Source organism: Typopeltis vanoorti, chromosome 7 (assembly GCF_054136105.1).
Source record: "Typopeltis vanoorti isolate ZY-2024b chromosome 7, IOZ_Tvanoo_1.0, whole genome shotgun sequence".
In the NCBI taxonomy this organism is placed as follows: Eukaryota; Metazoa; Arthropoda; class Arachnida; order Uropygi; family Thelyphonidae; genus Typopeltis; species Typopeltis vanoorti.
This window is the reverse complement of record NC_143555.1, coordinates 94,728,101-94,752,632: the sequence shown is the minus strand read 5'-3', so window position 1 is coordinate 94,752,632 and position 24,532 is coordinate 94,728,101. Positions and strand designations below refer to the sequence as shown.

Sequence of the window (24,532 nt, the reverse complement as noted above, 5' to 3'; positions counted from 1 at the left end):
CTGCTAGATGTTGTTCGTATCAAAGTAGTGTAAAGCATATTAAAATTTTGTATTTTCTAGTGATTCTCATGTTCTAAGACAAAGGTTTGCAGACTGTGTGTGTGTAAATAACTTTTCTTTTAAACATAATGAGCTGTTGACAAAATATGTTCACAATCTTTCTCAGTGTGTGTTCAACTCCATATAAATAACTTTTATAAAATTTATAACAGTAACATTAAAATTAATTATATTACTCTTTCAAAATTGTCAGTCCATGTACAAAGCTCCATAACTGCAGCATGATCTCCAAATATTATTCTTTATAATAAATAATTGTTAATTACATAAACATGTACTATTCATAATTTTATCATGACAAGATTTTATACAGTAGTGGCAAATAAAAAAAAAAACTAATAAATTAATTTTTTTTCATTAGTATTATAAGTTCAGAGCATATGAAAATAATCTAATAAAACTTCTACGTGTATATTCATCTCATGTACAAGAATCACAGATATTTCAGAATATTTAGACAACACAACAGTGCATACATTTTCCCACTAAAAGTATCTGAACAATCATGATTTTTACTTTCAATGAATATGATGACTCTTTAGAGCAAGCAGTTGTTATTTTATACACATGGAACATTTTTAATGAAAAAGGAAATAAATACAGCACAGGGGTATACTGCTTAATTTATGTTCTAATAATAAACTAGGAACTTGGAGATAACATTGAATATTTCTAATCTCATAGAATCTCAACTAGGTTTGCCATAAAAAGCTAATGCATGCAGTTAAGAACAGCATTTGCTTTTGTTGGTATTACCATGCAAAGGCCATGCCTATCAAAAACTAAACATAATATTATACTCCAGAAAATTTGACAAGAAAGAGGATTCTTATTATTATTATTACGTGACACCTCCAAGGAGTCAAAAGAATCATCGAGGGAGGGCATCTACTCTACAACTCTCCGTCTCCACCAACTATTGTTCCATTTAACATTTTGCAGGATCTTCAATTTGGTGATTTAACAGACAACTACTGATGAGTGGTTAAAGAGCAAAAAACTGGTATGTTCTTTCAATACATAAAGCAATCAACATAGTCATCTCCATAATACCTAATTAAGAAGTTCTTTAACATTGAATTTGATCTTAATATGATAAGACTATGTCTATAGCTTGTTTGGAAAATATGTTCACAAGCTGATTTGTCTGTTTTGGGAAATTAAGAGTAGGTTGCCACATGCACACCCAAAAAACATCCTTAACCTCCATCATATATTTGGGAAAGAGACCAATCTCTGTCAACAAGTGCTATATGGAAATCATTTAGTCACAGAGAAGTCTGCTATATGTATATCACATTTCAAATTAATTTAAACCATGATAAAGGTGTGCCACCTTGATGGGAGGGAATTCTTTTGGCAGGTAAATGTTTATACCACCACCCAGTATAAATGCATCAAGATATTTCATAGGTTTGTGAAAAAGAAAGATTTTCAAGTGGGTAAGTGAGTTTAAGGACAGTTTTTCATTTCATTTAATTTCTGTTTGATCACTTAAAACCTGGAAACTATTAATAACAATCAACTTATAATCGCCTACTTGTTTTGTCTTACTGATCTGTCAGAAAAAAATACTAATCCTATATTAATACTAATCTTACAATTTTTTTTTTTTTTAATATCTGATGCTTAATGGGCAATTCAGAGAGAGCTTTACATCTACAGTACTAGGCCTGTTAAGTATTCTATTCCACTTTCAAACTAGGCTGCTTACTATTCTATCTAAGTACTATGGCGATGAGAGCACTTCAACAAAAGCACCAGAATAAAGTTTTTGCAAGTGTAATTTGACTTATTATACTATATATATATATTAAAGATACCAAGAAATTTTATAAAACTTGGTTTTAATCCTTTTTTCCCAAGTAAGCAAACAAGCTAAGTTTGCACCACCTGAAGTATTTTCAGGTCTGAGGCAACTCATGGTAAAGGTGGCATAAGCTCTGATCACTTGCCTAAGTATCCCATAATACAAAGCACATATCCTTACGGACATGTATAATACTATGTATTATGGGAAGAGCCACTACCCAGACCCAGAGGTGGTGATACCAAGGGTGAAGTAATGCTGAACTTATATTTACCTATACGAGTTGCCACAAGGTGCTTTGACCTTATTAAATAAAAATCTCTGGATGAGAGAAAGATGTAGAAAGTTTTTTACCTTGGATGTATTATATGTTAACGATACCAAGAAATTTTATAAACTTGGTTTTAATCCTTTTTTTTTCCCCCAAGTAAGCTAAAAGCAAGTGATCAGAGCTTATGCCACCTTTACCACAAGTTGTCTCAGATCTGAAAAAAGATCTTAAAAAAACATAATCTGCTCTTCATGAAACTGGATCCATTATCTTTAACAAGGAAATGATCTACAGTTAATCAGATTCTTTACAAAGGTGCATTTGTTAAAAGTAAAACTAAAGTTAACCAAGTGACTGACACTGTTAAAGTGCATCTGCTAAGTATATTTAGTAGGCTAAAAAGCACAGTTATATCATTTGAAGCTGTGATCATGCAAATGACAAGACAAGCCTTTAGTAATTTGATTATGAAAATTGATACTGGAGAGCGAGCTAAATCATAAGCTGATTTCCATGACTTTGTTAGGCCTACTAATTTAGCCAGCCACACGCAGCCCATTATTTCTGTCTGTGAGAGAGAAAGAAACTTTCAATACATTATTGTATAATAATGTGATAAAACTGTTACAATGATGCAAATGATTATCATAATATTGAATTTCATTGTCAGTTTATTAAAAATGTATCATATAATGAATAGTGGATAATTCTGCAGAAGTACAATGCAATACTTTTCATGGTTATGAATGACTGATTATTAATAAAGAGCCAAAACTTAAAGTCACAATGGAAATTAATTTTTTTTCCAGATAGCATAAGGAAAATATCTTGGATGCATATATAACATAATTCCAGTTCTCATTAAAATTTTTAAAATTCAAATACTTTAATATTAAAACTGTCACATAAATATATTTTTAACCATATATACAATTAATGAAAAGTGTTTAATAAGTTTTTATACACACTGAATTTCTCATTAAAATCTCTTCTATGTACAAACTTCTATGACTAGAATATGTCATTAAGTACATTTCCAGATGAACACAAAGCTTAAATAAATAGATACAACCTACATATGTACACATCTGCTTTTAGCATGCTATCTAATAGCTTATTTTTAAAATTTGCAGAACAAGCACCTTCTGTTGTCTTCAGTTTGAGTATAATAATACTAAACAGCATACTGAATCCAGACAAAAACAGTAACTATCTCAATGTCATCTAATACTTTCATATAATCTAAACAACTTGCCAATCTGGCTAACAAAATTTGACTGAGCATTAGCTTTTAATCAATTTTGATAAGTCTTAACGAATTTTGACTTTTACAATTTCTTTAATTAAAAACATGAACAGGTACTTTCTTATATTTTAGAATGAAAGTCAAGAACAAATTTAAAAACATGTTCATATTTCTGATGTGTGAAATAACATTTAGTTTCACATTCCTGCTTTCCATGTGCAGTTCTAGTAGTTATTTTTGCAAACCCCTTTGCTAGGTACCATAAAAACTGGTATAATTGCTGCTATAACTGATACATCTTCTGTGTTGTGAGTACTTTGAATGTTCTGTGAGCTACTGATCTGTGAAAAAAAAAAAAGTAATACATAAAATACTCAATGTTCAGATAGCAAAAACCAATCTACTTATGTTAGTTATTCTAAGGGCCAGTCCCTTAAAATTTGACAATTTTTTAAAGGATGCATAGTAACATCCAAGTGAATATAATTAATGAAGAAAGAACTTTAATAACTGCATGCAAAAAAAAAAGAAAAAAAAGTATCAGTTTTATTATTTCACAGATCCAGTAGGAAGAAGCAGTTATTTAAAAATTCATTCAAAACTAATTATACTCCAATATTTTACCTTGATCATGACTATTTTCATTCAACAAAGTTAGCAAGTAGGCATAATTCCAACATTACAATTCTTATTTTAGTTTCGTTTCTATTATCTAATATTAGACAGGTGGTCATTAGCTTTTAATTTTTTCAGGAAATGACAACGTTATACTAGAATATTAATTAAAGACTTTAATCAATACCTTCAGTACATTGTCATCTTCAGGGTGCACACACTAACACTAAGCAAATGAGGCTGAAGAAAGGCAATTGAGGTCAGTCCTAACGGTTTTTTATTAGTTTTTCAGATGTACTCAACAAAAATCCTAAGAAAATATCACTTCATAACTAGTTACAAACCACAAGAAATGGACATCTTTTTTCTTATCCACTCCACCAAAGACCAGTCATTTCCCCTAGACCTATCTGGAATATACCAGGTCCCTTGCAGTTGTAAACTCTCCTACCATGGCCAAACAGGTAGAACACAAGGACTACATCTAGTAGGACATGCTGACCATGCATTGGACACCCACCACAGAATATGCTGGAAGAAGGCCACTTTATTATACTGCAGCAAGTACAAATATGAAAGATGATTGGGTGCATGAGATGCCAAATTTGGGAAGCCTGCACTCTAAGAACATCAGTCCGATGGCTAAGACAATCGAATTTTGCCTGCTGGGGGGGGGGACACCTTTAGGACCGACTTAAATTGCCTTTCTTCAGCTTCATTTTCTTAGTGTTAGTGCCTGCGTGCACACATATCATTGTTTTGTAATCCCTGAAGATGGCAATGTAACATTGTTGAAATGCACTGAAGGTATTGATTAAAGTGAATCCTTTCTTTTAGGCTTACACAGTGATCTGAATACATTTTGGAAAATTATGGAGACAACTAATGTGTTTGAGTAAAACTTTAGTTTAATATAAACTAAGATTGACTTTCGACCTTTATATCAAGGCCATCTCTTCTGGAGCATATGCACTATATACAGAACACAAGCTACACTACATGGTTTGTTAAAGTTACTGACCAACCGTTACAACAATTATTGGCCTGACCTCTGGCAAATGAAAAATAAAAAATATACATCAACGCTAGAGTCCTATTATTAATATTATCTACTGGTTGTAAAATTACACTGGGAGCAACAACAAGTCTGTGTGTGTGTGTGTGTGTGTGTGTGTGTGTGTGTATGTATGTATATATATATATATATATTAACACCATGATCATACATATACATTCCAACCAGTTGGTATGGAATGGTTTCCAGTACTGGCTGAAGGTTGCCTAGAGTTCTGACATATGCTGGATACTACGTGTTAGGTGGGCTGAATGTGTGTCATCCAGATTCTTGGAATTTTTAAGGACGCCATTATTGTTGATATTTGGGTGATTTATCAGAATTTCGCAGGCTTCCTTAAATTTTCTTTCATACCAGGTTTTAGTATGGTGTAAAGAGCAGGTACTTTTCCAGTCAATTTGGTGTAAGATGTTGAGAGCATGATCTGAGAGGCCTGCTTCACCAAATTGGTTATATTTAGTGTGTCTTATGTGTTCTTTCTTACGTATAGGGATTGTACGTCCTGTTTCACCAATGTATGGTAAGTTACAGGTGCAGTGGATGCCATTGGCACACCAGGGGCCCTGGCTCCCCCCCCCCAAAAAAAAATAAAGAAAAGAAAAATTTCCAAAATCTTTTCCTAATTAAATTTATGTTGTGTCGTGTCTTCTATTTCGATACTACTTATTAGCGGTCACATAAGGTTGGAATACCCTCTGGCTCTCAGGAATCATAGTCGTTGTGAACGCAAGGCGAACGAAGTAATGCTTGGGCGATATGTTTTGCCCGAGCTGGGCCTGAGATCACGGGCATCACGTATTGGAGATCAGTCATAGGTCGTATGCAATGCGTAGTGTGTATTCTCAAATCATCTACTCAACTCGGTCCCCTCTAAGATTAAATCCTGGGCTCCTCTAAGGAGAGGATCCTTAGAGGAGTTGAATATGTTTTTAAGTTTAGTAGGTAGTTTAAAGGTGGCATTGAGGTTATAATGATGTAGGATTCTGTGGATTTTTTCCGATAACCCTTTAATGGCTATGGTTTTACTGTAGTCTAGATTCTTTTTTATGAAGTATTTTATTAATAGTATTTTTGTTATAGCCATTATTTATGAATGTGTCATTGATGATTTTTAGTTCCTGTTTCAGAGCTTGTTGGTTGGAGCAAATTGTTATAGTTCTGTTTTTAAGGGTGTTAATGACTCCATATTTTTGTGATGGGTGGTGGTATGAATCAGCATGTATGTATTGGCCAATGTGTGTCGGTTTGCGGTAGACCGCCTGAAGAAAGACGTGACCAGTGTCTAGGAACGGGAGTGAGTTCTGATTTTCAATTTCGATGGTAAATTGTATGCGTTCATGTTGTTTGTTCAGATGGCTAAGGAATGTGTTTAGCGTTTGTCGCCCATGCGGCCAGATAACGAACACGTCATCAACGCATCTAAGCCACACTGTAGATTTTAGAGTGGTGGAATCAAGAGCACTTTGTTCAAAAGTTTCCATATAGAAGTTAGCGATTGGGGGGGGAGGGGTAGTGGTGAGCCCATGGCTGTACCTTCTTTTTGTAGGAAAAATTTATTTTGCCACACGAAGTAACCGGACCGTAGTACACACAGCACTTTATTATAAACAAAATTAAAAACATAACACTCGACAAAGATGACTTATTAGTCAGTTTTGACATTTCTGCTCTTTTCACGAATGTCCCAATCATTGACACAATCCTTCTACTACGGAACAAATTTCCATCCGACATTACCGCCCTCTTTGCCCACGTACTACGGTCCGGTTAATTTGTGTGGCAAAATAAATTTTACCTACAAAAAAGAAGGTACAGCCATTGGCTTGCCACTATCCCCCCCCCCAATCGTTAACTTCTATATGGAAACTTTCGAACAAAGTGCTCTTGATTCCACCACTCTAAAACCTACAGTGTGGCTTAGATATGCTGACGATGTGTTCGTTATCTGGCCGCATGGGTGACAAATGCTAAACACATTCCTTAGCCACCTGAAGAAACAACATGAACGCAAACAATTTACCATCGAAATTGAAAATCAGAACTCGCTCCCGTTCCTAGATACAGTGGTCACATGTCTTCCTTCAGGCGGTCTACCGCAAACCGACACACACACTGTCCAATACATACATGCTAATTCATGCCACCACCCATCACAAAAATATGGAGTCATTAACACCATATTTTTTAAGGGTGTTAATTGTTATAGAGCTATAACAATTTGCTCCAACCAGCAAGCTCTGAAACAGGAACTAAAAATCATCAATGACAACTTTCATAAATAATGGCTATAACAAAAATACTTCATAAAACATCAACAAAAAAGAATCTAGACTACAGTAAAACCATAGCCATCCCATACATTAAAGGGTTATCGGAAAAAATCAACAGAATCCTACACCATTATAACTTCAATGCCACCTTTAAACCACGTACTAAACTTAAAAACATATTCACCTCCTCTAAGGATCCTCTCCTTCCATTAGCACATCCTGGAGTTTATTGCATCTAGCATCTGTCACTTACCATACGTTGGTGAAACAGGATGTACAATCCCTGTACATAAGAAAGAACACATAAGACACATTAAATATAACCATTTTGGTGAAGCAGGCCTCTCTCAGATCATGCTCTCAACACCTTACACCAAATCGATTGGAAAAGTACCTGCTCTTTACACCACTAAAACCTGGCATGAAAGAACATTTAAGGAAGCCTGCGAAATTCTGATAAACCACCCAAATATCAACAATAATGGCGGCATGAAAATTCCAAGAATCTGGATGGCACACATTCAGCCCATCTCTAGGCAACCTTCAGTCAGTATTGGAAACCATTCCATACAAACTGGTTTGAATGTATATGTATGATCATGGTATTAATATATACAGACTTGTTGTTGCTCCCAATAGATAATATTAATAATAGGACTCTAGCATTGATTTTTATTTTTCATTTCTTTTTATTCGCCAGAGGTCAGGCCAATAATTGTTGTAACGTTTGGTCAGTAACTTTAACAAACCACGTAGTGGTTTGTTAAAGTTACTGACCAAACGTGACCAAATGTAGCTTGTTTTCTGTATATAGTGCATATCTCCAGAAGATAACCTTGATATAAAGGTCGAAAATGGATCTTAGTTTATATTAAACTAAAGTTTTACTCAAACACAGTAGTTGTCTCCATAATTTTCCAAAATGTATTGGTTAAAGTGTTTAATGAATGTTCTAGTATACATTAGCTTTTAATTTTTTCAGAAAATTACATCATTGGGACATGGAATGCGAAACCCTCTTAAGAATTGGAAATTTAGAAAATATAAAGAGAAATGGACAGATTAAAAAGACCATCCTAAATATTAGTAAGAAGAGATAGAATGGGAGTGGTGACTATAGAATTACAGAATCATTCAGTTTAGGTGATGTGACAACAAAAAAAAAAATGGAGTTGCAATAGTTCTCAATAAGGAATGGGGAAAGAAGAGTAATCAACTCAGTAAAATATAGCAGATTGATAATGATAAAACTTGAAGCAAAATCAATAAATATAATAATAATAATACAAGCCATGTGTTGAGGCTTAAGTGCTGTGCAGAATTCATGTTGGAGGTTTAATGGAATAATTATCAGCACTAAGAAAGGATTAAAAATAATTTTTAATACTTCGTCTCTGTCACAGAGACATCTTCAGGGATTACAAAAAACATTTTGTAACAACACACACACACAAAAGCAATACAGTAGTGAGTAAAACTAAAGTCCTATCTAGGTGGTGCACGCCCTCTATGGGCATTCACAGGTTGCCTAGGATGTAAAGAAGGATCTCTAATAATTAATGTTTCCCAAATTTTGGGAAGTTTAATGCAACCGTATTTAAAACTAAGAACTTTTATCGTTAAAAGACCATAAGATTTAATGATTACAAATACAAAGAGCCAACAAGTTTCACTAGCGATTGTCTAGCATTTTCAAGGCTGTACTGGTATGAAAACAAATGCATCAAGTTACATGAAAACATACACTTTAGTAACTGCTAGGCCATTACATTTGATAATTCATGTTTGATGGCGTGCATGCCTTCGAATGCTTCAGTCAGAATCCGGTACATGACCATGTGTTGTGTAGTTTTTCACATATTGTAGCTCTGAGCTGAGAGAATTGATGAGATATTTCCATATATCTTTAAGAATAGCACCTTGATTTCTATTTAAATTATTGCCTGTGTGTAGCACCACCGCTGCTTCTTTGAAAGTTCTGTGTCCGTAGTCATTCTCGATGTAAGGCATAGAACTGTTTTTCCAATCTATAACGTGATTTGATGTTGAGAAAAATGATGAGCTATACCAGATGTGATGATTCTATTGTGATTGACATTCCCCACATGTTCCTTCTGTCTTATTTCAAAACTTCTAGAGGGAGGTCTGTCCAATGTAAGAAAGGCCACACATGCATCGAATTTCATATACTCCAGGAAATTTGAAGAAAGATACCTCATCTTGGGTGATCTTAAGACTTGTCTGATCATGGTAGTTGGTTTAAAAACTACTCCGATGTTATGAGCTTTTAACATTCTCGCCAATTTTGTGGATCAGCTGTGGGACTCCGTTCCACGTTGTTGGAGGTTATCTTTACAAAGCAATTTGTTTAAAATGTTAAAAGGGTATCCATTCAGAGATAGAGTGTTAGCTATTTGTGACAGTTCTCTCTGTACATCTACTTCTTTCAAAATAGACCTTAAGGCTCCATTATGGAGCATTGAGGAAGGATTAAAAATAATTTTTAATACTTCCAATATTTCGTCTCTGTCACAGAGACATTTTCAGGGATTACAAAAAACTTTTTGTAACAACACACACACGCAAAAGCAATACAGTAGTGAATAAAGTTCTATCTAGGTAGTGCACCCTCTATGGGCATTTGCAGGTGGTCTAGGATGTATAGAGGAATCTTCAATAATTAATGTTTCCCAAATTTTGGGAGGTTTAATGCAACTGTATTTATTTAAATTGGTTGATGCCCGAGTGCCAATGCAGATTCAAAAAACAGTCTTTCTCTTTTGAATTTACTATGGTGGAGCATGGTCATTTTTTTCCAGGAGCATCCAAAACATGGTTTGCAAGGTCAGATTGAGTATAAACGTGATTGCAGATGTAAGATCTGTGTTCTTCTAACCAGATGGATGCTGACCTGCCTGTCTGTCCGAAGTAAGCCAGTTTACAGGCACAAAGTACTCTATATACTCCAGGCACTGAGAAAGGAGGGAGCTGATCTTTGGTGAAACGGATAAGGGTAGCAAGTTTACGGTAGAGCTTAAAAGCTGTATGGAGGTTGTACTTTTTTAATCAACTGGCTATTTTTTCTGATGTACCATGGATGTAAGGTATGGTGATGGCATTTCTGTAATCCTTCTGAAGAGGTGGTCGGGAAAGGATTTGATTATTTTTTTAATCCTGTAGTCGTTGTAAAAGATTGTGGGCTCTATTGGTTCGAGTTTTAATAATTCCATATTACTGAGGTGGGGGGGAGAGTTTGTGAATGTATCTGCCTGTATGAGTAGGTTTTCTATATACCAAGAAAGAAAGGTTACCATTGTTATTTTCCTTTTCCATCGTAAACTGGATTCTTGGATGTAGACTATTGAGGTGACTAAGGAAGGAATCTAATTTGTCTGGGCCATGAGGCCAAATAGAGAACACATCATCTACATATCTTAGCCAGATATAAGGTTTTAGAGGGGAAGAGTCTATGGCTCGTTTTTCAAAATTTTCCACGTAAAAATTGGTGAAGGGTGGGGTAAACCCATGGCAGTTCCCTCTGTTTGTAGATTTTGTTCTTCCAAGAAAAATAACCAGAGTTGATGGCAAAGGATAAGATATCAGAAGGAAAAATGTTTTTTAAGAGTGTTAAGGTGTCGGTTAGGGGAATATTGATAAACAATGAGATGATGTCAAAACTGACCCACATGTCTGTACTATTTAAAGTAAGATTTTCAATTAAGGTAGAGTTTTTTTACATAAGATGTGGTAAGACCAGTGAAAGGGGGGGGGGGGGTCAAAGAGTTAGCTAGCTGCTTTGACAATTTGTAGCAAGGTGCATTAGTGGCATCTACTATAAGTCTTAGGGGGAGAATTAGGTTTATGGATTTTAGGTAAACCGTATATACGGGAGGGACTTGAACCGAATGGTTTGAGTTTTTTGTAATGTCAGGAGGCCAATATTCCCCTAACTGACACCTTAACACTCTTAAAAAACGATTTTCCTTCTGATATCTTAGATCTCTTTTCCTTTGCCACCAACTGTGGTTATTTTTCTTGGAAGAACAAAATCTACAAACAGATAGAACTGCCATGGGTTCCCTTCTCTTGCCAATTTTTACATGGAAAATTTTGAAAAACGAGCCATAGACTCTTCCCCTCTAAAACCTTATATCTGGCTAAGATATGTAGATGATGTGTTCTCTATTTGGCCTCATGGCCCAGACACATTAGATTCCTTCCTTAGTCACCTCAATAGTCTACATCCAAGAATCCAGTTTACAATGGAAAAGGAAAATAACAATAGTTTACCCTTCCTGGACACCTTAGTAACACGCCTTCCTAATGGTGACCTTTCTTTCTCGGTATATAGAAAACCTACTCATACAGGCAGATACATTCACAAACTCTTCCCCCCTCAGCAATATGGAATTATTAAAACTCGAACCAATAGAGCCCACAATCTTTGTTCCAGTGAAACTGCCCTTTCAACTGAACTTGCACACATATACAACACCTTCCTTTACAACGACTACAGGATTAAAAAAATAATCAAATCCTTCCCCATTCCCTGACCACCTCTTCAGAAGGACTACAGAAATGCCATCACCATACCTTACATCCATGGTACATCAGAAAAAATAGCCAGTTGATTAAAAGAGTACAACCTCCATACTGCTTTTAAGCCTTACCGTAAACTTGCTACCCTTATCCACCAAAGACAAACTCCCTCCTCTCTCAGTGCCTGGAGTATATAGAGTACCTTGTGCCTGTAAATTGGCTTACTTCAGACAGACAGGCAGGTCAGCATCCATCTGGTTAGAAGAACACAGATCTTACACCTGCAATCACGTTTTTTTGGTCAATCTGACCATGCTCCACCATAGTAAATTCAAAAGAGAAAGATTGTTTTTTGAATCTGCATCGGCACTCAGGAATCAACCTAATTTAAACAAATACAGTTGCTAAATTGTTCATATTTGGTCTAATGTGTTAAAATTAAGAACTTTTATTGTTAAAAGACCATAAGATTTAATGATTACAAATACCGAGAGCCAACAAGTTTCACTAGCCACTGTCTAGCATTTTCAAGGCTGTACTGGCATGAAAACAAATGCATCAAAGTGACATGAAAACATACACTTTAGTAACTTCCAACAACCTTTCTCTAATCCAGAGAAATTTAATAATGACACCTTTTGGCAACTGGTATTAGGAAAATATAACTTTTGCATTACTTCAATCTTAGTATCACCTGTGGGTCTGGCTCCCACTGAAGAGACCTCAATAAAGGTCAAAACAAGTCTGGGTAGTGATCCTTTCCATAATGCATAGCATTATACATGTCTGCAAGGAGATGTGCTTTACATTATGGGATACTAAGGCAAGTGATGTGAAGTCATATCACCTTTACTATGAGTTGCCCCAGTTCTGAAATTACTTCAGGCACAAACTTTGTTTGCTTACACTTGGATAAAGGATTAAGCCAAGTATATAATTCCTTGGTATCTTTAATTTATAAACTACTACTCCCAAGTAAAGGGAATATAAACTTGGAAATGAATAACTCTAAACAACAGGTAACTTCCTTTCAATACCTTGGTAATCTTCATTACAGAAGACAGAAGAAGCCACTTGAATATAAAACAAAATTAAACTCAGCCAAAAAGGCATTCTACAATAGAAGGAACATTATTACTAATAAAGAACTCGGCATTCAACTAAAAAAAAAAAAAAAGACTGGTGAAAACATATATGGAGCACAACATTACATTATGAGGTTTGGACTTTAACAAAACAAGAAACATTATCAAAGGCATTTAAACTTTGGTGCTGGAGGAGATGAGAATTTAATTGGATAGAAAGAAAGAGCAATGAAGAAATCCTAAACATAGTTCAAGAAGAGCAGTTACTACTGAATCACATCAATAAGAGAAGAAAAAGCCTAATTGGACACCACCTGAGGCATGGTTACAGAAATGATGGAGGAGGTTTCCTTGGTAGAAGGGAAGAAGCCAAGAGGCAGAACAAGTATCTCCTATATAAACAACTTAACAATAATAACTGGAGCTAAGAGCTATGAAGAAATAAAAAGAGCACAGGATAGGATGCTATGATGTATTGCTCCCACCAACCAATCTTCAGATTGATGCACCCAAGAAGATGTTCTATGAATAAACTGAGAGAATGTAATGGAAGAAACAAAAAGACTTAGTTATATTTTTCTGTGGTTGAAAGAATATTCAAACTTTTACTTCCATTCACTCTCTGAAGAATAAGAGTTCTTTCTAAACATAATGAAGGCATTCAGTTTCTTCTGCTCTAATGGTGATTAGAACAGAAGAAACTGAATTAATATGTGCCTTCATTATGTTTAGCAAGAACTCTTATTCTTCAGAGTGAATGGAAGTAGTAATTCGTTTGAATATTTCAACTATGGGAGAGAGGAGTGTCAAGACACTTTATTTCCTGAATTAAATGAAGAACATACATCAATTGCACATTAAAAACTGTGTGCACTTAATAAAAACTCCCACCTTATTCCTTAAATTTATGAAAATTCTAGATCCATATATTCTATAACTTTCAAATTTCCCTTCACTCTCACTCTTGTGTTCTTGCTTCTCTGCTTTAATGTCAGCAAAAATCACTGTAATGCTCTGAGCAATCTTGATTTACATAAATTCTTGGTCACTTGCATAATATTAGTATTTTATAATGTATATATACAGTGTAAATATGCACCCATATTTGTGTATTCAATATTTTTTGAATAATTATTCACTTAAAATACACAATCTTGTACAGGACAAACAACATCCAAGATCAAGTGGTTAGGATTACTAATGATATTGGATAATATGAGTCTAGTTAGAGTAAAAACTCGTGAAAATAATAACAGTAAAGTTTTATGTGGGTCAAAGTGGAGACTAGCAGAATGAAATATATGGTGAGGTGTTCTTACAGACCTGGTGGTTCAGTTGCTGGGGGTGACAAAATGCATTACCAAATTACCCTGATCATTACTGGTGACTTAAATTATCTAAATATTCATTGTGTAGAAGTGAAAACCCCTGATAAGAACATAGAATTTGAATTTTTGCAAGCTGCATTTCTCAAGCAGTTAGTGAAAGAATTCAAAATCCAAGTGTTAGATTTGATCATAGCTTCAGAGAGAAACTCAGTTAAGGATGCAACTGTTTCACCACCAGTTAGTGACAGTAATTATTCCATACTGATCTGGCAAGTAGCTGCTAACTATATGGATGTTCCAATTAAGATAGGGTACATGCTGAATTACAGAGTTGGAAATTAAGGAAAATTCAGTTCCTTGGTAGCAGTTAATGAATAGGAAGGATATCAGCTGTTCAAAGAGTTGTATGAATAATGCAGTATATGAATGTGTCCCTAGAGTTCAAAGAACAAATAGAATGGGAGTGACATGCAACCTTATTAAACAAGAGGTCCATAAAATGATGTGGAAGGAATTTTGTGAAAATAAGGAAGAGAGGAGTGATGAAATATCTAAACAGCAGGCCATAAAAACTTAAGAGTATTTGTATCAAAAGTAAAGAGTCTGAAAAGAAACTGGCTGCACAGGCAAGAGGCAATCCAAAAGAATTTCATCATTATTATGCTGCAAATAATAATAATAAAAAAAGAAATGATAGTGGAAGAATAACTTTATTGAATGCAAATGGTATGCTTGTGTCTGAAGCAGACTGTTCAAATAACGAGTACTCATTTTGCTAAGATAGACCAATGTTGGTGTATTCAAAATGTAGTACAGTGCTACCACTACTGAAAATGAAGACACAGGTGCACAAGAAATGAGTTCCAGAGCTACTGTATAACCTGAACTTTTGTCCAGGTGGTAAAAGAATGTTCAGCTGAATTGGTTATTCCCTTGATCTGCATAGTCAATTCTGTGTTCCATCTATCCTAAACTCTGATAGATGGAATATAGAATTTTTGGTAGTTTGGACTGTGTTCATTCATTTTAAACCAAAATCCATGTAGCCAGAAAGAAAGATGCACCTTAGAAGTGATACATGATTGCAGACCTTTACTACCTTATCCTCCTTTTAACTTTCTCTTAATGCATTAGCCTCAAAGGCTAATCACTCAAGAATCATGCTTCATATTAACCTCATTACTATTGTGCAATAATTAAAGAACAAATAAGCATAGATGTTATAAGTAAAAAGGAATAGAATAAGTATTACAAAAACTTATGGAAAGATGATGATTTCTATATTCCTGATATAACACTCAAAAGTGATAAATCAGAACAGATGAATTAATGGAAACTCTAATGAAAAATAAGAAAGTGCTTGGTAATGATGGAATAAATTTAGAATTATTTAAATACGCTATCTTAGAACTACATCAGAGATTATTAAATTTGCTAAACAAAATTTTACAAACAGGAACAGCTCTAAATGACTGGAAAAAAACAATTATTTTACCTATTTATAAAAGAGGTGATAAATCAAATTGCTCAAACTACAGAGGAATAAGTTTGCTGAATTCTGGATATAAAATATATACAGCACTCTTGAAAAAGAAAATAAACTACAGTGGAACCTCAGTTGTCGAACAACTCTCATCTTGAACAAATTGGTTTTCCCAAACATATTTTCCAAACAAAAAAATGCACCGGTTTCTGAACAGAATCTCTGTTCCCGAACAGGCAAACCAGCAACCATGTGCTCTGCAGGCTGAGATTACGGCGGGAGAGTCAGTTACGCCATAGCCTCCGCTCAGTGCAGACACCTGCTGGAATTTCTGGAGAATTAATTAATTTAAGACACCTATTGTATATTATTATTATTATAAGGTGCCTCCATGGAGTCAAAAGACTCATCGTGGGAAACCCAACATTGCATGCTAACCATTATTCATGCAATACCTGTAATACTTTCCCTTAAACTCATTCACATTCTTAAATTTGCAGTGTCTTTTCTGCTTTTTTTTTTTATAAATTATTATTAAATAAGCCACTGTGGGGATGAAGGATAGTGATAGCAGCAAAGCGAAAAGAAAAGTTGTTAGAACCATGATAGAGGTGAAAAAAGAAATCATATCCAAACATGAAAATGGTGTTCGTGTCTCGGATCTTGCTTTGCAGTTAGGTATGGCGAAATGAACAATCTCAAAAATAAAGAGGTGATCAATTTTCATCATTTTATCTATTTATTGTAAGATTCTATGCATTTTCATTGTTTTTGTATACGATTTTATGCATGAAGTAAAAAAGTTATAAAGGTTTAAATAAGCAATCATCTGGGGTTCTGGAACAGATTAATCCATTTTACATTAATTCTTATGGGAAAATGGTTTCAGTTTTCAAACAACCATTAGGAATGAATTATGTTCAACAACAGAGGTTCCATGTTGGGTTCACTGTATATAGAAAAACATTTAGTAGAAGAACAAAACGGATATAGAAAGGGCCGACATGCATTGACTCAGTCTTCATTTTAAAACAGTTCATTGAAAAACAAAGAAAATTTAACCTAGATACTCATATATTATTTATAGACTATGAAAAAGCCTTTGATTTAGTAAAAAGAAATAAACTCTTTGAAATATTAATTAAAATAGAATTACCTCCACAATTAATAAAAGCAGTGGGCAATATTTATGAAAATAACATAAATATTGTTATTTATAAAAAAATAACACATCCACAGAGCAGATAAAAGTAAATAGGCTGCATCCAATTCTTTTATATATATATATATATATATATATATATATATATATATCTAAATGAAATACTAAAGGGGTGCTTAAGGGTCAAAGCTGTATAACTGAGAGGAGACCTCCACATAGCCTTTAAAGGAATGCGGAGAACCGACCAGGGCTTCTGACCTAATGTCCAATCCTCACCTTCTCGTAGCGCACCCTGTTGGGTATCTACTTGGATACTGAACGGACGAGGATGGGCTGGCAATTTGGGATTTAGCCGACCAAATTGTATTCTTATTGGTTAAACCAAAATATAGAAAGATGGTACATGACAAAATTTCATGCCGGCTGGGGCGTCGCCCAGTTAAAGAAGGCCCCCGTTGTTTTCGCCACGGAACCAGGGTGAACAGCGAAAAGTCAGCTACTGGAACAAATCTGAAAATAAACCCCAACTCAACATCACCAGAGTTAAAGATCGGTACTATCAACGTAAGAAGCCTGAATGGCAAAGAAATGGAGCTAGCTGAGGAATTAGATAAGTACCAGATCGACATAATAGGGGTGACTGAAACAAAAAAGACCAAAACTGGTGAGATCTTTCTGAGCAATAAATACAAAATGTTATATTCAGGCAATGACAATCAAGGAAAAGAAGGAGTAGCCATAGTATTCAACACAAAATACGAGGCTAATCTTCTTGAATGGCAGTCAGTCTCAAGTAGAGTAATGTGGCCAAATATGAGAATGGGGAACTGGACAATGAGACTTATTTGTGCCTATGGTCCCACAGAAGGTTCTACTAAGGTAGAATGGAGGAATTTTTTGAGGCTTTAGAAAAAGCAACTGACACAATGAAAAATGAAAAGTTGGTCCTTGTTGGGGATCTAAATAGCAGAGTAGGAAATGATTGTGAGACATACAAAAATATTTTGGGAAAATTTGGAGAAAAGAGCAAAGCTAATAATAATGGCAAATATCTGTTGGATTTCTGCTCAGGACATGGACTGGTTATTACTAACACCATGTTCCAACATAAAAATGTGCACAAATTCACATGGAGAGAAGAGGCTAGGAATAAGAAAAGTCTCATTGACTATGTTATTGTTGATAGTGATGTTTTCTCCCTGGTGCAGAACACCAGAGTGTACAGAGGATTTGAAATTGGAAGTGATCACTATTTAGTCTTGAGCAGGATAAAATTGAATTTCATATTGAAAAGAATAACATGTAAGAAAGTTTTAAAGAGAATAAAAGTTGAGCAGCTTTCAGATGTGAACTGTAGGCTAAAATACACAAAGATTATTGAAGAAAAAATGAAAGAGTTTGAGAACAGGAATCAAACCTTGGAGATTCAGTGGCAAACTCTGAAGAAAACATTGATTGATTCTGCCAGAGAGGCATGTGGTGAGGTTGTGTGCAAAGATAAAAAAATCAGAACTCCCTGGTGGACACAGGAAGTTAAAGAGGCAGTGAAGGAAAAGAAGAAAGCATATCAAAAGTTCCTGTCAAATAAGTCAGCTTGTGCTCTTAGAGAATATAGAGACAAATGCAAGAATGCTAAACACTGTGTAAAACTAGCTAAACAAAAGTCATGGGAGGACTTTGGCAAGAATATAGAAAATAAATATCAAGAAGGTGGCAAAATATTCTGGAGGTTGTTGAAGAAGCTTAAGAATGGAGGAAAGAGTGCTGTAAAAGGAATTAGAGATGATAAAGGTGACATGAAAACAGGAGTAAAAGATATCCATGAAGTATGGAGTAATTACTTTGAAAAACTGCTAAATGAAACAAGCAGTGATGACAGCACAGTGGTAAAAAACACTGACCAGGCATGCAGTCAGGAATACATATCCATACTAGAAGTAGAAAAAGCCATCAAAGGCTTGAAATGTGGAAAGGCAGCAGGAGTAGATGATATTCAACCAGAAATGCTGACGTATGGTGGTATAAAAGTCTTACAGTGGCTGCACTGCATAGTTCAGAAAGCCTGGACAGAGGGACGAATTCCCAATGATTGGAGTAGAGCTCTCATAGTACCCATATATAAAAAAAGGAAATAAAACTGCATGTGAAAATTACAGAGGTATTTCCCTACTGAGTGTTCCTGGCAAGATCTATGCAAGTATACTTGAGAAACGGTTGAGAAGAATTGTGGAAGAAAAGCTTGGTGAAGAACAAGCTGGATTCAGGCCAAATAGAGGCTGTCAGGATCAGATCTTCACTTTACGACAAATAGTCGAGAAAGCATGGGAATATAACAAAGATCTGTATTTAAGTTTTGTCGATCTGGAAAAGGCATATGACAAGGTGCCAAGAGAGAAGCTATTCAATACGCTTCAGTTATATGGTGTCAATGGGGCATTATATCAAGCAATACTTAGTCTTTATTTGAGTTGTAAGTCAGCAGTTAGAATTGAAGGAAGTACAGGAAGATGGTTTAATGTTAAATCTGGTGTGAGACAAGGATGTACATTATCCCCTCTGTTATTCATTATCTATATGGATCACATTATGAAGGAAAGTGGTATTAAACATGATATCAAAATTGGAGATGTTAATGTCAGCTCTTTGCTTTATGCGGATGATGTTATACTTTTAAATAAATCTGCTACAAGTCTGCATGATTCTCTGACTAAATTGAATAGCTGTTGTAATAGATATGGTATGAAGTTCAGCAGTAAAAAGACAAAGACAATGAAAATAGGCAGAATCATTGAAAATGTCAACTGTATTGTGAATGGAGAACCTGTGGAACAAGTAAAACATTTCAGCTATTTAGGCATGATTTTTACTGAAGATGGTAAATTAAATATGGAAATAGACAACAGAATCAGCAAAGCTGGTATGGTGGGAAGTCAATTGAATAAATTCATATGGAATAAGAGAGAAATCAGTCGGAACACTAAATTAGCTGTGTACAAGACAGTGTTCAAACCAGTTTTAACTTATGGATCTGAGAGCTGGGTCAGAAGTAAAACACTTGACCAAAGACTAGAGACCACAGATATGAGAGTCCTGAGAAAGATTATAGGCATGAACAGATGGCATCAATGGCAGTATCATATTAAAAACGAGGATATTAGGAAAGAACTTGACATTGTCAGCATCCAGGAATGCGTTAGCAGAGCTAATCTTAGTTGGTATGGTCACTTAAACAGAATGGACGAGGAAAGATTAGCAAAACAAGTGTTCTCTGCCAGGTTGGCAGCAAAACGACCCAGATATAGGTGGATTGATACGGTACAAAATGCTTTAGACGATAGAAATATAAGATCTGATAATGTTCGAGTCTTGACAAGTAACAGACTGATTTGGAGGAAAATTGTAGATAGGAAATTAATAATGATGTAATTTTTTTCATGTAGTACTATCATATCCTGTACACCCCTTGAGGGTACATGGCAGGAATTTGATGATGATGATGATGAAATACTAAAAGAATGGCAGTGTATCAATAATACAGCTAGAATCAAATTACTGTTTAAATATATTATTATATGCAGAAGACAAATTACGGCTCTCTCTACAATCTTGACAGGATTGTTACCAAATGTGGCATGAAAATATCTTCCGAAAAAACAAAAGTTATGGCATTTAAAGGAAGGGAACCAATAAGAAGCAAAATAGTTCTAAACAACGAGCCAATTGAACAAGTTAATAATTTTAATTATCTTTGTTGTAATATAAGTTACATTGAAGAAAATGATTCAAAACATAAAATTAGTAAATTCACCAAGACTACAGGCATGAGTAATAATATTTTCACGCCAAATTTGGTACAAAGAAATACTAGATTAAGAATATTTAACATTTTAGCAAAACCTGTAATATTATATGGAAGCGAAACATGGACAATGAAGAAAATAGATTACCAAAGGATAACATCAGCAGAAATGAAATTTCTAAGAACTGCAGGCTATACTAAATTAGATAAGAAACAGAAATGCAGACATTTTCAAAGAACTTCAACAACAACCAATTTCACAAACAATAGAAAATTACAGAAACAAATGGATCTGACATGTAAATAGAATGTCACCAGAAAGATTACCAAAATGAATACTAAATTATAAACCAAAAGGGAAAGTAGAAGAAGACCCCTAAAAAGGTGATGTGAGGCTGGAACAGGCCAGGGCCTAATACCGTGGAAGGAAGGAGAAGAAGAAGACTAGTGTTGGCAGTTTTTTTTACTTGGTTAACTATAAATTAGATACCAAGAAATTATATACAGCAATCCCTCGATTAGTGCGCCTAATGTGTTCTTTAAAATAGGTGCATTAATCGAAAATGCACTAATCAAATATAATTACCTATGGGAAAATGTATAATTCATTCCTCAAATTTCTTTTTTGAACCTTAATTTTTTTTATATAAAAATCTCTTTTGGCTGACTATCAGTGATTAAATTTTCTTCATATTCTTCGGGATCTTTCTGCTGTGCATCTAAATTTAGCAGGTCGGAATCGCTCAGTTCTTCAGAATGAGATTTAATTAACTCTTGGACGTTATCATTGAAGGGGAGAAAGAAATGAAGGACGTACGAATTGGTCGCCAACATGTGAAATCACGTGCTTTATAGATAAAATTTCCCACCTGTTATACAAGCAAAATAGTTACCACTTTAAAAACTACAATGATCATAAAAGAGAAGTTAATTTTCCAATGTGTAATAATAAACAACTCATCCCAGAAGATGGATTAATTACCCTATTATCAGAATGGATTCTCCTTTTTGTGACATTTGCAGAAGTGTCGAAGGGTCTCGAATCTGTGTGCGTATTATAGCAGACGACATAAAATTTGGAACATAGTATAGCATGCCATTAAAAATAACTTTGTAACTAAATTATTTCATTCTGGTGAGTGATTTTTTAAAAGAGTTAGCCATAAAAATGTATAGATAGAAAATTTTTAAAATCTGTAACGTTTATTTTTAAGATGTATATAGGTGCACTAATCGAATTTGGGTATCGAAAAAAAATGACGCACTAATCGGGGGAGCACTGTACTTGGTTTAATTCTTTATCCAAGTGTAAGCAAACAAAGTTTGCATCTGAAGTATTTTCAGGACCGGGGAAACTTGTGGTAAAGGAGATATGACTTCACATCACTTGTCTTAGTATCCCATAATACAAAGCACATATCCTTACAGATATGTATTATGGGAAGGATCACTACCCAGAGCGGTTTTGACCTTTATTGAGGTCTCATCAGTGGGAGCCAGCCCCAGAAGTGATACCAAAGTCATATATTTTCGTACTATCATAATAGGATGGTTAATCTTATCTAGAGTTTACTACATGTTTCAAAGTGTGTATTCTCTGGTATATTGGACTATTCTGCAGGATGAAAAGCTTTACCATTAGTTCTAAATTTCTGCTTTGCACTATATGAGAGGGGAAAAAAAAGATAGATAGAACACTGTAAACTGTATTATTAGTCATTTTATCTAAACAAAGCTTTTGTTTTTTACTATAATAGGGTAAACTATTTTATTAAAATAGCAACTGCATCATATCTGACCCTATTTAACAGGGATAGCCAACTATGCATCCTTTTGGAGCCAAAATAATTCCAGTAAGACATAGAAGAGCCATAACCTTTGACTAATTACATGCCTAATTTTAAGGAGCTTATAAGAAAATGGATACAAAGAAGGCCTCTACTAGTAAATAAGTAACTAAAATTATTGTGTTTTGACTTTAAAATTATTCTAATTGTTCAAAGTAAACTTCATTTAATGTGTTTCGAATTAAACTTTTTTTATTGCAATAATTTTTATTAACCCGTTTTTCTGTCTTTCTTTTTTTATCTCTTCTCTTTTTGTTTATTTTTTCCTGGTACATCATGAAGAGCCATGTGACATGTGGACACCCCTGCTATATAAAGTCAAATAAAGCACCTAGTGCTGTTTTCTAATAACTTAAACTTACATATTAATGTTTCTTACCTCATTGCAAAAGTTGGTACATTTGGAGTAAAAAGCAAGAAAAACTGGTAAGGATGATTTTCCAGCGTGTAGCATTTGTAGTGTTCAGTGCATATATAAACTTCCCGAGCTTTGTGAACACCAGCAGCAACAGCTGAAATGCAAAACAGCATAAATCAGAAGACTGCATTAGAAACAAAATAATATGGTTCTGTTGCATAAAAGATAAATTTTATTTATTTCAATATGAAGTTTCCATACAAAATATGAAAATGGCAAAACCAAGAAACACAATTCTGTAATCCCTAATAAGTTTATTGTTTTAGTTTCAAAATACAGGATCAATGACTGTTTCCTCACTGTTAATTTCATAGATGCACAATACTGAAATTATACTTACTATTTTCTGCTTCTTCTTCAGCAACTTCAGCAGGAAAGTAAGTTCCAATTATAATCTTATATAATGCCCTCAGTATTTCTTGCCTCCTTCGCAGGCTTACACACTTTCCTTCTTTAAGACGAGCACTATCATCTTCCAATGGCTGGACACTACATAAGCAACGATGCTGTTCCTTGTTAACTAAAAGAAAGCTGTGAAGAAAATGAGTAGACTATGAATATTAATTTTGCTCTCTCTTGGATCACGTAATCTTTATTAAAGACTAAATAAAATTTTCTTAACAGATTAATGAGGAAACAAGTATATTATTATACTCATCATTATTTGACACAACAAATACCTCTCCTGTAGTCAAAGTTATTCACTAGCAAAGCATGTAACCACCTCTGACAATCGATTCCACTCATTTACCACTTTCCAAGCAAAAAAATTTAGTCCTTACACCCTTGCTAACCACTCTTGCATAAGTTTTTTTTTTTTTTTTGGGGGGGGGGGGGGAGACCAATGCTTTCTTCCATTCAGTCATGTACTGAAAAAATTGTTTAACATATCCTTTATTAACTTATGTTTATATTGTACCTCCTCTTTTCTACTATTTAGCTAAACTCTAACTCCTTCAGTCTATTCTCATAGGGTGCACTCCACAAGCCAATCACCATTTTGGTCACTCTGAATCCTCTTCACATCCCCCAAGAAAAAATCTAGGAAACCACATCTGGTTGTATCAAAGCCTTACAAAGGGGGGGGGGGGGATAATAAATTGTCATATTTGTCAGTGTGTTTATTAACATCCAAGTAAATAATCCTTTGAGATATTTTGTCCACTTTTACAATATTTCCTCTGAACCTCAACTGTATCCATCATTACCCTTATTAGTTTCTTGCACTGCACACAGCCTATGCTTTTTCATCTCAAAGTGCATTACTGCACATTTTGAAGTAGTAGCCATTATCCCTCACCCAAATTATAAGTCTATTTAAATCATTCTGCAAAATCTATATATATATATCATCTTTATTAAGTATTGCTCTCCCCAGTTTAGCATCATCATAAAAAAAACTATATTCTCTTCATATTGATCCTTCCCAGTATCATGGATGTACAAATTAAACAGCAATGGTCCCACTAAAGAGCTCTGTGGTACACCACTCTTTGATTCAACTCCACCATATATTACACTTTC

The 24,532-nt window shown here is 34.6% G+C and overlaps 1 protein-coding gene across 1 annotated transcript in view; it reads right to left on the bottom strand.

Moving 5' to 3' along the window:
• Positions 1-2,794: 2,794 nt before the first annotated feature.
• fy (fuzzy planar cell polarity protein-like protein) overlaps positions 2,795-24,532 on the bottom strand; it is a 114,732-nt gene continuing 92,994 nt past the window's right edge. The window contains exons 8-10 of the mRNA XM_090395390.1: positions 23,349-23,539; positions 22,970-23,102; positions 2,795-3,728 (exon numbers count right to left, since the gene is read on the bottom strand). Coding sequence (XP_090251516.1) covers positions 3,671-3,728; positions 22,970-23,102; positions 23,349-23,539 — 382 coding nt within the window. The 3' untranslated portion in view covers positions 2,795-3,670. The remainder of the gene's footprint in view (positions 3,729-22,969; positions 23,103-23,348; positions 23,540-24,532) is intronic.